Below are 13,707 nucleotides of genomic sequence, written 5' to 3'. Positions count from 1 at the left end.
TTGTTTTAAACTATTTATTGATTTATATTTATGAGTTATTCATTGATATATGTCTTTATTGTGTGTTGTTTGAAATTAAGAATTTAATTTGATTACTTGTATTTTTTCCACACATGCGGTTATGCATTTTGTTTAGTGTTTCAGGAAATATACAGGTTGATTCAATTGAGCTGCTGTCTACACTTGCAACTAATGGATAGTAGTTATTATTGAATTTGTTTTATGAGTATTATTTGTGTAAAGGGCTTTTATTTTGTAAACTTTGAGCTTCTAGTTGTGTTTTGTCACGGATTGCCAAAGGGGGAGTTTGTTAGGTTCTAAAGACTTAGGTATTTATGTATTTAGAACTCTAATGTGTATTGTTGGCAAACCATGATCAAAACAATGTGTTTAGAAGTGTTTTAGTCTTGCTCAATGTTGTGTATTTTATGTAAAGTTGGAATCGAACTAATGCAGAAAAATTATGCATTTCGGCCTGGCTCGATCGATCGAAGTTTAGGCTCGATCGATCGAACGAAGTTTAGGCTCGATCAATCGAATCTCGAGCAAAATGTTTTTTTCTGCAGATTTCCAACTCAGCCCTAGTTGTTTAAAACGTTTTAGGGTTTTCTAATTTGTCCTAAGTATAAAAGGCAAACCTTAGCCACGTTTTAGTGTTACTCATATTGTTGTTTGTGTAATCTCTTGTGAGATCTAGAGGAGCTTTCCTTTACACAAACTTAGGGTTTTCAAGGAGAAGATTTTTCTACACCTTGATGATCAACTCGGTTGCTACCATTGAAGCTTAAAGAAAACACAAGCGGGTGTGCTTGTATCTGGTGGTGAATCCAAGAAAGAAGGAGTCCGTGGATTCGGAGCTTGCACGTGGTCGTGTCAGTAAGTTCTACTGGTTGGTAGCAATAAGAAGTCAAGCGTGGGGGCTTGTAAGTCTTATTGTATGAACTTCGATTCTTTCAAGATAGTGGATTCAAGTTTACCTTGAGGATAGTTAGGTCAAATCCTCCCCAAGTTTTTACTGGTTTGGTTTCCTGGGTGATCATATCAATGTGTTATTTATTTTTCCGCTGCTTTGCATGATATTATCTTTGTGATTGTGATAACCTAGATTTGTTAAATTGGAATAAGTAATAACTTGGCTAATTACCTAGGTTAAATCAATTGTGTTTTAAGGGGTCTAAAAACCATCAGAATCGACTCTCACATAAGGACCAATACACTTTTATTTCGACATTTTTGTTTTTTGTTTTTAATTTTTTTGGTAAACACGGTCAATTTTTGTATTATTGTATATCAACCATCATAATAAATATTGTTAGGTTCTAAATATTTAGGTATAAATGTTTAGGTTCTAAATGATTTGTGTGTTGGCAAACCGAATTCATAAACTTGTCTAGGAATAGATCTTAGTGTCTATGAAGTGTTCTACACATTGCTCAAAGTGCTACAAGTCATAATTCAAGAACGTACAAGTTGCAAGTTCAGGATTTTGAAAACCAAGCTAGCTCAACCAATCGAGAGAAGCCTTCGATTGATTAAGATGTGATCTGCAGAATTTTTTTTTGAAGCCCAATAGCCCATTAAATGTTTAGTGTTTCAGTCTGACTTACTTGGTATATAAGGAAAACACTAAAGCACATTTTCCAAGTCTTGGAGAGCTACTCTTGAGATTTAAGAGGTTTTGTGCTTCTACTCTTTCAAGCATTTACCAGAGTTCATTCACATACTACAAGTACTAGTGGAATAAAGTTGCAACTCAAGCTTTATCAAGTGTATTGAAGATCAAAGGAATGAACTAGAGGTTCATGCTGGAGCAGATCCACATCAAAGAAGTTTGAGAGTTTCAAAGCTAGGTTTGATAATCATAGTTAAGTTTACTACGAATTAAATATTCTTGACTTTAAACTTCTACTTGATATAGTGGATTGTTCTTCTTGGGGTAGTTTCCCCTTGATTTTTTACCTTGAAACTATTTTGTTTTATTGGTTTTCCTGAATCATTATATCTGTGTCTTATTTACTTTTCCACTACACAATATGTGTATGTGCAAGTTAGATTATCAAGGCAATGTAAGAGAATGAATGATGAAACTGTACATTTAAGTGAAAAGGCTTAAGAACAATAAAAATGGAAACTTTAACACTTTAATGTCTAGAGAAATGCAAGTGCTAAACCAAGAAAGTAAGGAAGGCATGGGAAAATATGTGGAAAACCCTTTGAAAGGGATAAAATAAAACCACAAGTGAGTGAAGGGGAGAATGTGCCTCACTCTTCTAGCTCTCTATTATGTAAAAGTCAAGGTTTTCATACAATGGTGATGTTCTTCCCAAAGAAAGCCTTTGTTTCTACCTTACTTTTCCTACCCAAGCTTCTACCTCTTTCTCACTATCTTTCTAGGTTCTTGCCCTAATTGTTTAGCAACATGTTCATCTCTTATAGTACGAGAAATGTTGTTAGGTACATAAGGATAGGTGTCAGACCCTAATTTCTCCATTTGAATCCTAATAAAAGCTATTGTACTATGTTAAGGCTGGAGGAGAGAGAAAACACGTCGATGTTAGGGTAGTAGGGTGAAAGGCAGCTCTGCTACAACGTGGGGAGCAAGCCACAAACAAGGAAAGAGACATCAGGAATACTAGGAGTAATGAACATGTCCTCAGCATTGGTCCAACACAAGCTCAGCCAATTAGGGTGTTTTATAACATTTGACCATAAGAGGTCGCTATCTCCATTTTACGCTAGTGTTGGGTATCCATATCAGGTGCAAATCTCACTCTTCCCTCCAAGATGGTCACGCTATTGGCACGGGCCAAAGATCCACTTTTTCAGCCAACATTCTCCTTCCTTTCCTCACAACTAGCCCACGGTATGGTTCAGATCCAACCACGTCAACATTCACACATGCCTTGGCTGGTGTTTTGTACAATATGTGTGATGTATGTTTAACTTAGATCTATATAATTGACTTACATATCAACCTGGCAATAAAATTAGGTTAAACACTATGCTTTCAGTGTTAAAAAACCAATGGCAAAGCCACTTAATGACCGAGGGGGGCCTAGACCCCCCCAAAATTTTTGAAAAAACTTAAAACTTTTTTTTTTTGGGAAATATCTTAAATAATTTGAAAATTTCTAAAAAACCTTATCATTTTGCCCCCCGTATTTGATAATATACATATATATTTAAGAAAGTAAAAAAAATAAAAATAATTTTCATTTAAATAAAATACGATCCATAAATACATATGTCAACCAATTATAATAATTAAACATTTAACATCTTTAAAATGAAACACATAAGTATTTTAACAATTACCTCAACAAATAAAATGGAAAAATTGAGTTATGAAATATTGTATGTTACTATTTTACATTTCATACACACACAATATATATATATATATATATATATATATATATGACACCCTAAAGATAAATTCATGACTCCGCCACTACTAAAAACTAACAAATATTATTTGCCTTGGTGAATATTATAATTTCTGTGATTAATATCACTTATTCTTTTATTGAACAAAACGATAGATCCAACTAATGAATGTGGATGAAGGCAAACGGAAAAATGTTTGTTTAGGATAGTTTTAGAAAATTCTATAAATAGGGAGATGCCATCTGACTTTATATTTATACTAAGCTGAAAAGAAAAGGCTTTGTATCCCCGTGTACTAGTCAAGGTAATTTTTATTGGCTCTTGCAAATGATGCATGTATCATGTATCTCCTACTTACTTCTAATGAATTTACTAAATCTAAGCAATAAAAAATAAAATAAGCAATTGATAAAAAATGACTTGGCTTGGCTTGGGAGAATCAAATATTGATGATTGGGATTTGAATATACAATTATATATATATATATATATGTGTGTGTGTGTGTGTGTGGGTGTGTGTGTGTGTGTGGGGGGGGGGGGGGGGGGGGGGGGGGGGGGGGGGGGGGGGTGAGGATTGATTAAATAGAGTAATCTTTAAATTCCGCTACTTATATAAGTGAGAGGTTAAGTGCTTGTTTAGTATAACTTATTTTTCTTTCTCAAAAAAAATAAAAAGAAAAAAGTATAACTTATTTTTCAACATTTTAAAACCTTTTAAAATGGGGAATTGTTTGAAATATTGTATCTGGAAAAAAGTGAATTAAAAAAAATTATACTAACAAAAGTTATAAAAGAATTTGTCATTAATATTATTTTATTGTAAAAAAATTATTTGATTAAATAATAAGTATTATATATATTTTTTAATTGTGTATGAATAATGCTACATGTACAAATTATCTTATAACATTTTTACAAATTGTTATTGTGACCTGTAGGGTCATAATTTGGAACCCAAGTCCAAAATGTATGGAGTCTTGATTCAATGAGCTCAATACAATAAATTTATAGAGAATGGGTTGGAAACTTGGACCTTAGCCCTTGATGATAAAGAAAGAAAGATAACATAGGTTTACTAGGGAGAGACGTCCTCGGATTTTACCCGAGGAGGTTGATTCTTAAATAAAGTTCGTAATACGTTGTTACAAGTCTGGTCTCCAGATTTGCTCCTCCAATTGGCGCCGTCTGTGGAAACCTGGTGTTTTAGCGAGTTGAACGCTCAACATACCGAGGCGATGTAGCGATATATCGACCATTGGTGGAGGAGACCATTTTGGCTGTGGCGCATGCTATGCAGAGGATTGCTCCGTACGGAACTATATTGGGAGCAAATCTGGAGACCAGACTTGTAACAAAGTATTACGAACTTTATTTAAGAATCAACCTCCTCGAGTAAAATCCAAGGACGTCTCTCCCTAGTAAACCTATGTTATCTTTCTTTCTTTATCATCAAGACCTATGAGTCGATCATCTGATTCGCTAAGGTCCAAATTTCCAACCCATTCTCTACAAATTTATTGTATTGGACTCATTGAACCAAAACTCCATATATTTTGGGCTTGCGCTCCAAATTATACATGACCAATTATTAATGGTTCATTAATAATCTTTTTCGCAAACATTTTTTTTATCATTTGTCAATAATTACTTGTTATATTAGTAATTTATAAATAAATAATAAAAAAATTCCACCAATAGCATTTTTTATTGTGTATTTCAATTTAGATACAGGTCAACAATAACAACGTACAGCTGGATTCAAAATCCAATAATAAATAATAAATAAATAACAGCTGATACTTTCTATTGCTTTCTTCCTACAGTCCAGGATTGTGAAATGTCACGCCTTATCTCATAGTCTCATAGATAGTCACAACTAACAAAGATAAAGAAAGATTTAAAAAAAAAAAAAAAGAAGAAGAAGAAGAAGAAGAAGAAGAAAAACCTCAAAATCTCTCTGCCAAATTGTTCCTGAAATTTTTTTTTTTTTTTTTTTGAGCAAATTGTTCCTGAAATTGATGAATATATGGCGGCATTTATATATTGTAACCCGCAGCTCGAAACCCATCAACCCCATTCCAGCTTCTTCTTTTCTTCTTTCTTCTTTTTTTTTTTTTTTTTTTTTTTTTTTTTTTTCTTTTTTTTAATATATATATTTTTATTCCAATAATAATAAATTTTTTTTTTTTTTTGAAAACAAAAGCAAACTTCATTGAATGTTATGGAGAATCAAAATACAATGCTTCAAAGGCAGGTGGAGGGGACTCCTCCAACCAAACCAACTCATCCTCAATGTTTCTAGCGTATAGTGCTAACACATGAGCCACTGTATTGGCTGTTCGAGGAACACAATTTACAATTAAGTTGCCTATCCTTGCTGCAATGCAATTTACGTTTCCATACAAGTGTCCCAGCCGAGAGGATGTGGAATGAATGCTTGTAATGGAAGTCATGACCACCTTATTTTCTCCCTCAATAATTAAATCACTGAAACCCGCATCTACTGCAAATTCTAAAGCTTTTCGGCAAGCTAATATTTCCGCCTCCTCACTATCAATAACTGGTGGTCTTTTGGTTGAAATTGACGCCATAACTTCACCATTGGCATTCCGGATTATCGCCCCAAACCCAGAAGCTTGTAGTTCCTGAAAGATAACCGCATCAAAATTTAGTTTGAAGCAATTTCCAGGTGGTGGAACCCATCTCGGCTCTCTCACTATTGAATTCGGAACAACCAGCTGCTCCTTGGATGCTCTGAATTCAGCTACAAAAATAGAGGCTCTTTTCACTTATTGAGACGGATCTTGCAACGTGCCTCCCTTTGTAGCCACATTCCATTAGGTCCATATCATCCAGGCTTGCACTAGGAACAGTTCAACTTCCTCTACTGGCAATTTTCATATCATATCTTCCACTAGTTGTCGAAAATCAGTTTGGACACTTACACTTTTTTGTAATTGCCTCAAACTCCCTACCCACACATGCATTGCAACGCTGCATTCCCATAAGGCATGCAGTACAGATTCTTTTGCTCTCTTGCACAGCTCACATGTACTGTCTTCATATATTCCAATAAGTTTTAAATGCATAAATTTTATACCATTTTTTTTATAACTACTAAGGTATCATGCATATTGTGATTAATATACAATTAATAAAAAAGTGATATTAAAAATGGTCTCATATGAAAGTTATTTAATAATTGCAATCTGCCACCTTGACATGTTAAAAAGTTATGAAATTTGTAGCATCTCCAGCCTTGTCGTAGTAAAAATATTATCAATTTTTTTGTCTTATATATATATAAAAGTTGAAGCACAATTAGAATTTAAATTAGTTTTTAATTGTTGTTCGGATTGTGCTAAATGTCATTTCAATTTTCTTAATTTTGATGTCAATTGACTTACTTATAATATTCAACACGAAAGCCAAGATTTATAACTACCTCACACACCTAATAAATAATAGCACCTTATCAAAGGGTGACAACAAGTGTTAATCAGGATGGTCACATGACCACCCTGACTTGAAAATATTTTTTATATACTTTAAAAAAATGAATTTTAAATTAATATGGGTCTCTGACCATCCTAGGGAAAAAAAAAAAAAAAAAAAACAAACTAACTTGACCACCCTAAAAAAATTAAAAATTAAAAAAACCTTAAACACTCTAAATAAAAATTTGAGCTCATTACAATAAAATTCAACCTCTCCAAAATTTTGGTCTGTTGAATATTGAACCAAAAAATTGTGAGAAATACAGTGTCACAATATTTTTGTAACAAATCATAAGTAATTGTTACTGGTAGAAAAAAAAAATGGTAGGTTCAAATTAGAATCAGTAAAAACTTATTACCTATAGGCTTTGTTATGAAACTATTACAAAAATATTATGAACATAGCATTTCTTAAAAAATTTTCAAACAAACAAATTAGCCCAAAAGCTCAAATCAAACGTTCAATTGTAGGAATATATATGTATGTATGTAGCATTGCTCATAAAAGATATAGAACCTGGGGTCATGTGCGATGTGAAAGGGGATACATTAAAAAATACGAGAAGTTCTGATGTAACAAATTAGTGCACAACTTTGCTTACAACTCGTCCATGTGGTGAGTTGTGGTTGGTGGAGAGGTGATGGTGGGTCACCCTTCCACCAACCACAACTCGCCACATGAGTGAGTATTGGGCAAAGTTGTACACTAGTTTGTGACACTAGAATTTTTCAAAAAAATACACAAGATACCATGTATCTGCCACATGATTGGCCATCGATTGAATTGCAACTGTACAAGATCCAATTTAGTTCACTATGAATAAACACAATCCTATAGCCAAAACACATCAACTCTCTGCTCCATGCATGATACATGGCCATCATTGCAAATACAATAGCAGCTAGTCCACTATAAATGAACGAAGTCCTGGTGGGTTAAACTCCTGCACTACTGAAACACGCATTTATAGTGCACCAAAATTGTCTTCCTCTCTACTCCATGGGCATGGCCAACCCGATCTCTCTCCCTCTATATGAAAAAATCCCACGCAAAAATACTTTACAAAGAGCCTTTGATACCTTAATCTTTCTCCTTCTCCTTTCTCTCCTTATTTATCGTCTCCTCTTCCTCAACAATCATGGTCTCACTTGGCTCCTTGCTTTTCTATGCGAGTCATGGTTCACCTTCACTTGGGTTCTAATCATCAGCTCCAAATGGAATCCCGTAGAAAATAAAACGTACCCAGACCGCCTCTTGCAACGGTAAGATATAACATATTGTGCCAATGATAAATGACTTTTAGTTGCCATTATAATTCATCTATGGGTTATTTCACAAGGGAAAAATATAAACACCGAGAAAAATCATTTTTACAAGTTTGAAAATGCGACTTAAAAGTCACCATTTTAGAGTATTTGATCAGCGTTCACGACCTATTTATCATGAGTAGTGAAACAGTTACTAATGTACACCATCTTCACACATATATAAATCATGCATATAATTCTGGATACGATGTCCACGAGTGTAAAAAGATTTTCATTTTACTATATTCTTTACTTGGTTATAGGTGTGTAATATGATTTATTGATCCATGTTACGTTGTTCATAACTTTGAATTCCAATTATCTTGATAAAGGGTACCTGAGCTTCCATCAGTGGACATGTTTGTGACAACTGCAGACCCTGTGCTAGAACCACCAATAATCACAGTAAACACCGTGCTCTCTTTGTTGGCAATTGATTATCCATCTCACAAGCTAGCTTGCTACGTATCGGATGACGGTTGTTCTCCAATCACTTACTACTCTCTTGTGGAAGCCTCAAAGTTTGCAAAGCTTTGGGTTCCATTTTGTAAGAAGTACAATATTCATGTTAGAGCCCCCTTTAGATACTTCTCCACTAACCCCCAAACGCTTGGTGGTAGTTCAAGTGATTTTCAACAGGAATGGAAAAGAATGAAGGTAATCCAAAGCTTAAGTTAGGTGTGAAAATTAATTTTCTATCTTAAATTACAAAAGTTGGTTTTTTATTTTTGAAATTAGTGTGTATAAAAGTTTTGATACCACTTTTATGAGAAATGGTAAAAACTGTCAAAATATTAATTATTTTTTTTCATTTATCATAAAAACTTTCTTTAAATGGATTATTAATAAGTGTCCTAAAGGTACTCGTTAGCAATTCCATATATATATATATATATATATTAATTAGAGAATGCTTTTGTTTGATATACTATCAAATGGGAAAGCGATAAGATCGATGCCTGCCTTTAATTATTTAATTATGTTGAAATTTGTTTGTCTTCATCAATTGTAGGATGAATATGAACGACTTAGCTGCAAAATTGAGGATGCTGTCCACAAGTCAGTGCCATGTGATCTTAGTGGGGACTTTGCAGAATTCTCTAATGTAGAACGCAAAAACCATCCAGCTATTATCAAGGTGATCCCCCCCCCCCCCCCCCCCACCCAAAAAAAAAAAAAAAAAAATCAATTATAGAGTGGCTGCTGCCCTCTTTTCTTCTTTTCATTTCACAAAATCTGTCTATCTCACATTCATTAACTGTTTTTTCATATTATAATTAGTGCAACATCATTTTTATATCATTTAATTGCTAACAGTTTTACTATGTATCAAGTACAACATATTGCAGTCGATTGTTGTAAATTTTTTTATTAAATTTGTGGTCCATTAGACTTATTGTTTGGGATGACCTTTTAGCTTAAATAGTTGACCAATGATTTCTAAATGCAGCCGACCCGTGACTAGTGACCTGCCATTTCTATGATTTGTGGGAATTTAGGGCTTGTTTGATAGCAGTGTTTAAGTATTGTTATTTAGTTTTCAGTATTATGGAAATACGTATTTGAGTGTTATAGAAATACATGTCAAAAGTGTTATTGTTATTTAAACACTGAAAACTATTGTTTAAAAGCTATTACCAAACAGGCCTTAATTTTCTACTTTCATCCTAAGCTAGCCTTTCTGCTTTAGGAGACCTAAGTTTTGCCCTTTTCCAAACTATATATAAACGCTCATTTATATAATCTTACTGTAGGTAATATGGGAGAACAAGACAGGTCTTCTAGATGGATTGCCACACTTGATCTATATATCAAGGGAGAAGCAGCCAAAGCATCCACATCATTATAAAGCAGGAGCCATGAATGTTCTAGTAAGATATTTTTCATAGAAAATAAAATTCATATAAATTTTAGCTTTTATATAAGACATCCTAAAACTCCTTATCAATGTTTTCTAATTGATCATCACCACTTTCTTTGTAAATCGTTTGTATCATATATAGGCTAGGGTCTCTGGTTTGATGACAAATGCTCCTTACATGCTGAACGTAGACTGTGATATGTTTGTCAACAATCCTAAAGCTGCTCTTCATGCAATGTGCTTGTTATTGAGTCCCAACAGTGAAAAAGAAATCGCATATGCTCAATTTCCTCAAGTGTTCTATGATGGATTAAAGGATGATCCATATGCCAATCAGTTCGTGATTTTTTATGAAGTGCGTCAAATCGAACCTTTATCTTACAAATTAAGACTTTTCTTTTTGTTTCCATCTATAAACAACATGAAATTTCATAAATATGTTGTATGACTAAAGAAAATATGCTAACAAAGAAGTAATTCACTGATTGGTCAAGTATTAACTATTTTTTTCTTATATGCGTAGTATTTGGGGCGTGGAATAGCAGGACTTCAAGGACCTTTTTATAGTGGAACAGGATGCTTTCATAGAAGGAAAGTTATCTATAGTCTATCCCCAAATAATGTAGATCCAGTAAATGGTAAGCAATTTAATTTTGGATTTTAACCTATAAAAATGTTATTCTGAAAACTTTCATAAGCAACTAAATTTTTTGTGGCAAGTGACAATACATGAACCATTGGGTCCAAGAGACATGCACTTCATTAATGGGGGTTTTCCTTGACTAATATTTCCTTTTTCTCTTCCCCTTTGTCAGAAAAATTGATTGAATCTATGCTCTTAAATTTTGGGAGTTCAATGGAGCTGATCAATTCAGCTGCTAAAGCTTTGAAAGGGAAGACAGATACAGTGGCCAGTCTTCAAAATTCTATTCATGCAGCAAACCAAGTCTCTGGTTCCTGTTACGAGTATGGAACAAGTTGGGGTACAACGGTTAGTAACCAAAAAATGCAATGTTAGATTCACGATGTTTTTATAATCTTCGCACAAATGAAGAGTTGTGATTTGGATAATATTACTTCAACATTTATCCATTTTTTTTTTTTCAAAATATTCAATTACTATAACAAAAAATTTGGGTCCCTAAACTTAATCAACCAAAAATATGCAAATTTCAAATTGGGGAACGTAATTTGGTTGCTCAACCATACTTTACAAAACATTGAAAGTTAGCCTATTGCATTGATCGATTTTAATGATTATATTCTTTCAAATTATAAAAGCTCTAAGTAGCAAGTACATTTCACTGGATATATACAGGAAGATGCACATTTATATTTTAAATACAATAATTGTCAATGACAAAGATAAGAATATATCTTCTAAACTGGTTTGTATTCAACTTTATATGTCACACATGTTGAAAAATTCAATCATGTACCTATGTTTTCCCTCATAAATTAAGTTTTAACTTCCTAATGTTATTTTAAAGTCTAGATTGAAATGACATTATTATTTAAGGATAAACTGTTATGGAATGTTTCCTATCTATATTCATGGAAGCTTACATATTATTAAGGACAAACATTATCTATTAATTTTATTCTAATAAGTCGATCCACAACTTCATTTTCAAATTGAATGATGTTTCTTTTCTTGTTATTTTGTTTAGTAAGTTTTTGTTATTTTCTTTTTGTCCAACTCTGATGACTATGGCTACCGGCCCCGAATCAGGTGGGCTGGAGATATGGATCGACAACAGAGGATATCCACACAGGACTAATGATCCATAAAAGAGGTTGGAGATCCATATTCTGTACACCGGATCCACCAGCATTTTTAGGGTGCGCACCTTCAGGTGGACCTGCTGCAGCGACACAAATGAAGAGGTGGACCACAGGCTTGCTTGAAATTCTTTTCAGCAAAAGTTGTCCCTTATTTGCCACTCTCTTTGGAAAGCTTCAATTTAGGCAATGCCTAGTCTATCTTTGGATCCTCACGTGGGGCATGCGCCCTGTTTTTGAGCTATGCTATGCTGCTCTGCCAGCGTATTGTATCATTACCAACTCTCACTTCTTGCCCAAGGTGAGGGCAAACCTCAACCCTCCAATTTCATTGATTTACTCTAAGTATATACGCATGTTTTGATAACTCACTAATTTGAGTTTCTTGCATGATTGTGGTCATATCTTTGTTTGATATTTCTTGCATGATTTCTTTTTTCGATGAAAATAATATGTGGTGTTAATCTGTAACAAAAGATAACTAGCTTATACAAAGCAATATAAAATCTTGATTTTCTAGCGTTTGTATATATGAAGGAAATGCAAATCATTTAAGCTTAACAAATGAACTAATAAGTCATCATATATGCAACCCTAATACTTACCTCCGTGTTAGGTGATAGCTTGCGTTGTTTCATTCTTGAGCACGTCATCAATATTTCTTCTATATTTATCCCTAAATGAGATTAGCAAAATTTGCATGATGAAGCTCATGAAACTATAATATATTCAAAATCTACATTATAGATTTTTTTTTTTTTTACTGTTTTTTCCAATATTGAAATATTCAGGTTCAAGAACCAACATTATATATATTAGTTGCAATCTTCGTCATTTACAACATATCCACTTTATCCGAGTATCTAAGAGCCGGCGAGTCAATTCGAGCTTGGTGGAATAACCAAAGAATGTCAAGAATAAACACAGTGAATGCATGGTTATTCGGATTTCTAAGTGTCATACTCAAGCTCTTAGGAATATCCGAGACAGTCTTTGAAGTAACACAAAAAGACCAATCTAATGATGATGCCAATGATGTTGAAGCTGGAAGGTTCACCTTCGATGGGTCCCCAATTTTCCTCCCAGGTACAACCATTTTACTGGTGCACCTAACTGCGTTGGTTGTGACTTTGTTAAAGTGGCAACCACCACCTAGTGATGGGCATGGGTCAGGGCTAGGGGAGGTCTTCTGCAGTGTGTATTTGGTGATATGGTTCTGGCCATTTTTGAAGGGTTTAGTTGGGAAAGGAAGACATGGAATTCCCCTATCCACCATATGGAAGTCAGCTGCTTTGGCATTACTTTTTGTGCACTTGTGCAGAAGGACTACAATGGATTGAGACTTTGATCATGAAATTATTTTATTTTCTCATCTGAGTTTAGGCTTTGGTCATGAAAGTATGATGTTACTACAGTAATTTCAAACTGAAATTTAGAAAATCTAAAGCTGTACGAAGTTGACATCGTTGAAAATATGTGATCTTAGGTTGTTTCCCCCTCAAAGTTTCAATCCATTCCTCTGAATTGGATTAATTTTATTTCCTATTTTCACCAACAAAGTGGTTTCTAAACAACCCGCGGAAGGATTACAGTGAAACTTTGTTCTTTATGCAGAGCAAAATAAAGGATTTTAGTGTTTTAATCATATGTACTGTAATCTGACTAGTAATTTCTTTTTTTAACTGGTTAGAAATCTATCCTAAAGTTCTTCCCGAGAGATAGAACCCGAGACCCCCTTAAACCCCACCCCCACCCCCCAAAAAAAACAAAAAAAGAAGTACCCTACGTACGTTAATTTGCCGTTTTGCTTGATCTGCACCACATCTGTTTTCTGTGCTATCATGAACAACCAATATGCTATCTGCCATCAGT

At 33.9% G+C, this 13,707-nt stretch overlaps 1 protein-coding gene across 2 annotated transcripts in view; it reads left to right on the top strand.

The window, feature by feature from the left end:
• LOC126695317 (cellulose synthase-like protein H1) overlaps nt 1–13,390 on the top strand; it is a 69,145-nt gene extending 55,755 nt beyond the window's left edge. Inside the window, exons 1-9 of one of the 2 annotated variants that reach the window (XM_050392013.1) lie at nt 7,732–8,147; nt 8,525–8,849; nt 9,205–9,330; nt 9,947–10,063; nt 10,196–10,408; nt 10,577–10,691; nt 10,869–11,044; nt 11,786–12,136; nt 12,627–13,390. In XM_050392013.1, the coding sequence (XP_050247970.1) occupies nt 7,885–8,147; nt 8,525–8,849; nt 9,205–9,330; nt 9,947–10,063; nt 10,196–10,408; nt 10,577–10,691; nt 10,869–11,044; nt 11,786–12,136; nt 12,627–13,175 (2,235 nt within the window). In that variant the 5' untranslated portion in view covers nt 7,732–7,884 and the 3' untranslated portion in view covers nt 13,176–13,390. Of the gene's footprint in view, nt 1–7,731; nt 8,148–8,524; nt 8,850–9,204; nt 9,331–9,946; nt 10,064–10,195; nt 10,409–10,576; nt 10,692–10,868; nt 11,045–11,785; nt 12,137–12,626 lie in introns of those variants that run through there. The other variant, XM_050392015.1, reaches the window with a different exon arrangement.
• The last annotated feature ends 317 nt before the right edge of the window (nt 13,391–13,707 follow it).

Source organism: Quercus robur, chromosome 8 (assembly GCF_932294415.1).
Source record: "Quercus robur chromosome 8, dhQueRobu3.1, whole genome shotgun sequence".
Lineage (NCBI taxonomy): Eukaryota > Viridiplantae > Streptophyta > Magnoliopsida > Fagales > Fagaceae > Quercus > Quercus robur.
This window is presented reverse-complemented; position numbering and strand designations above follow the sequence as displayed.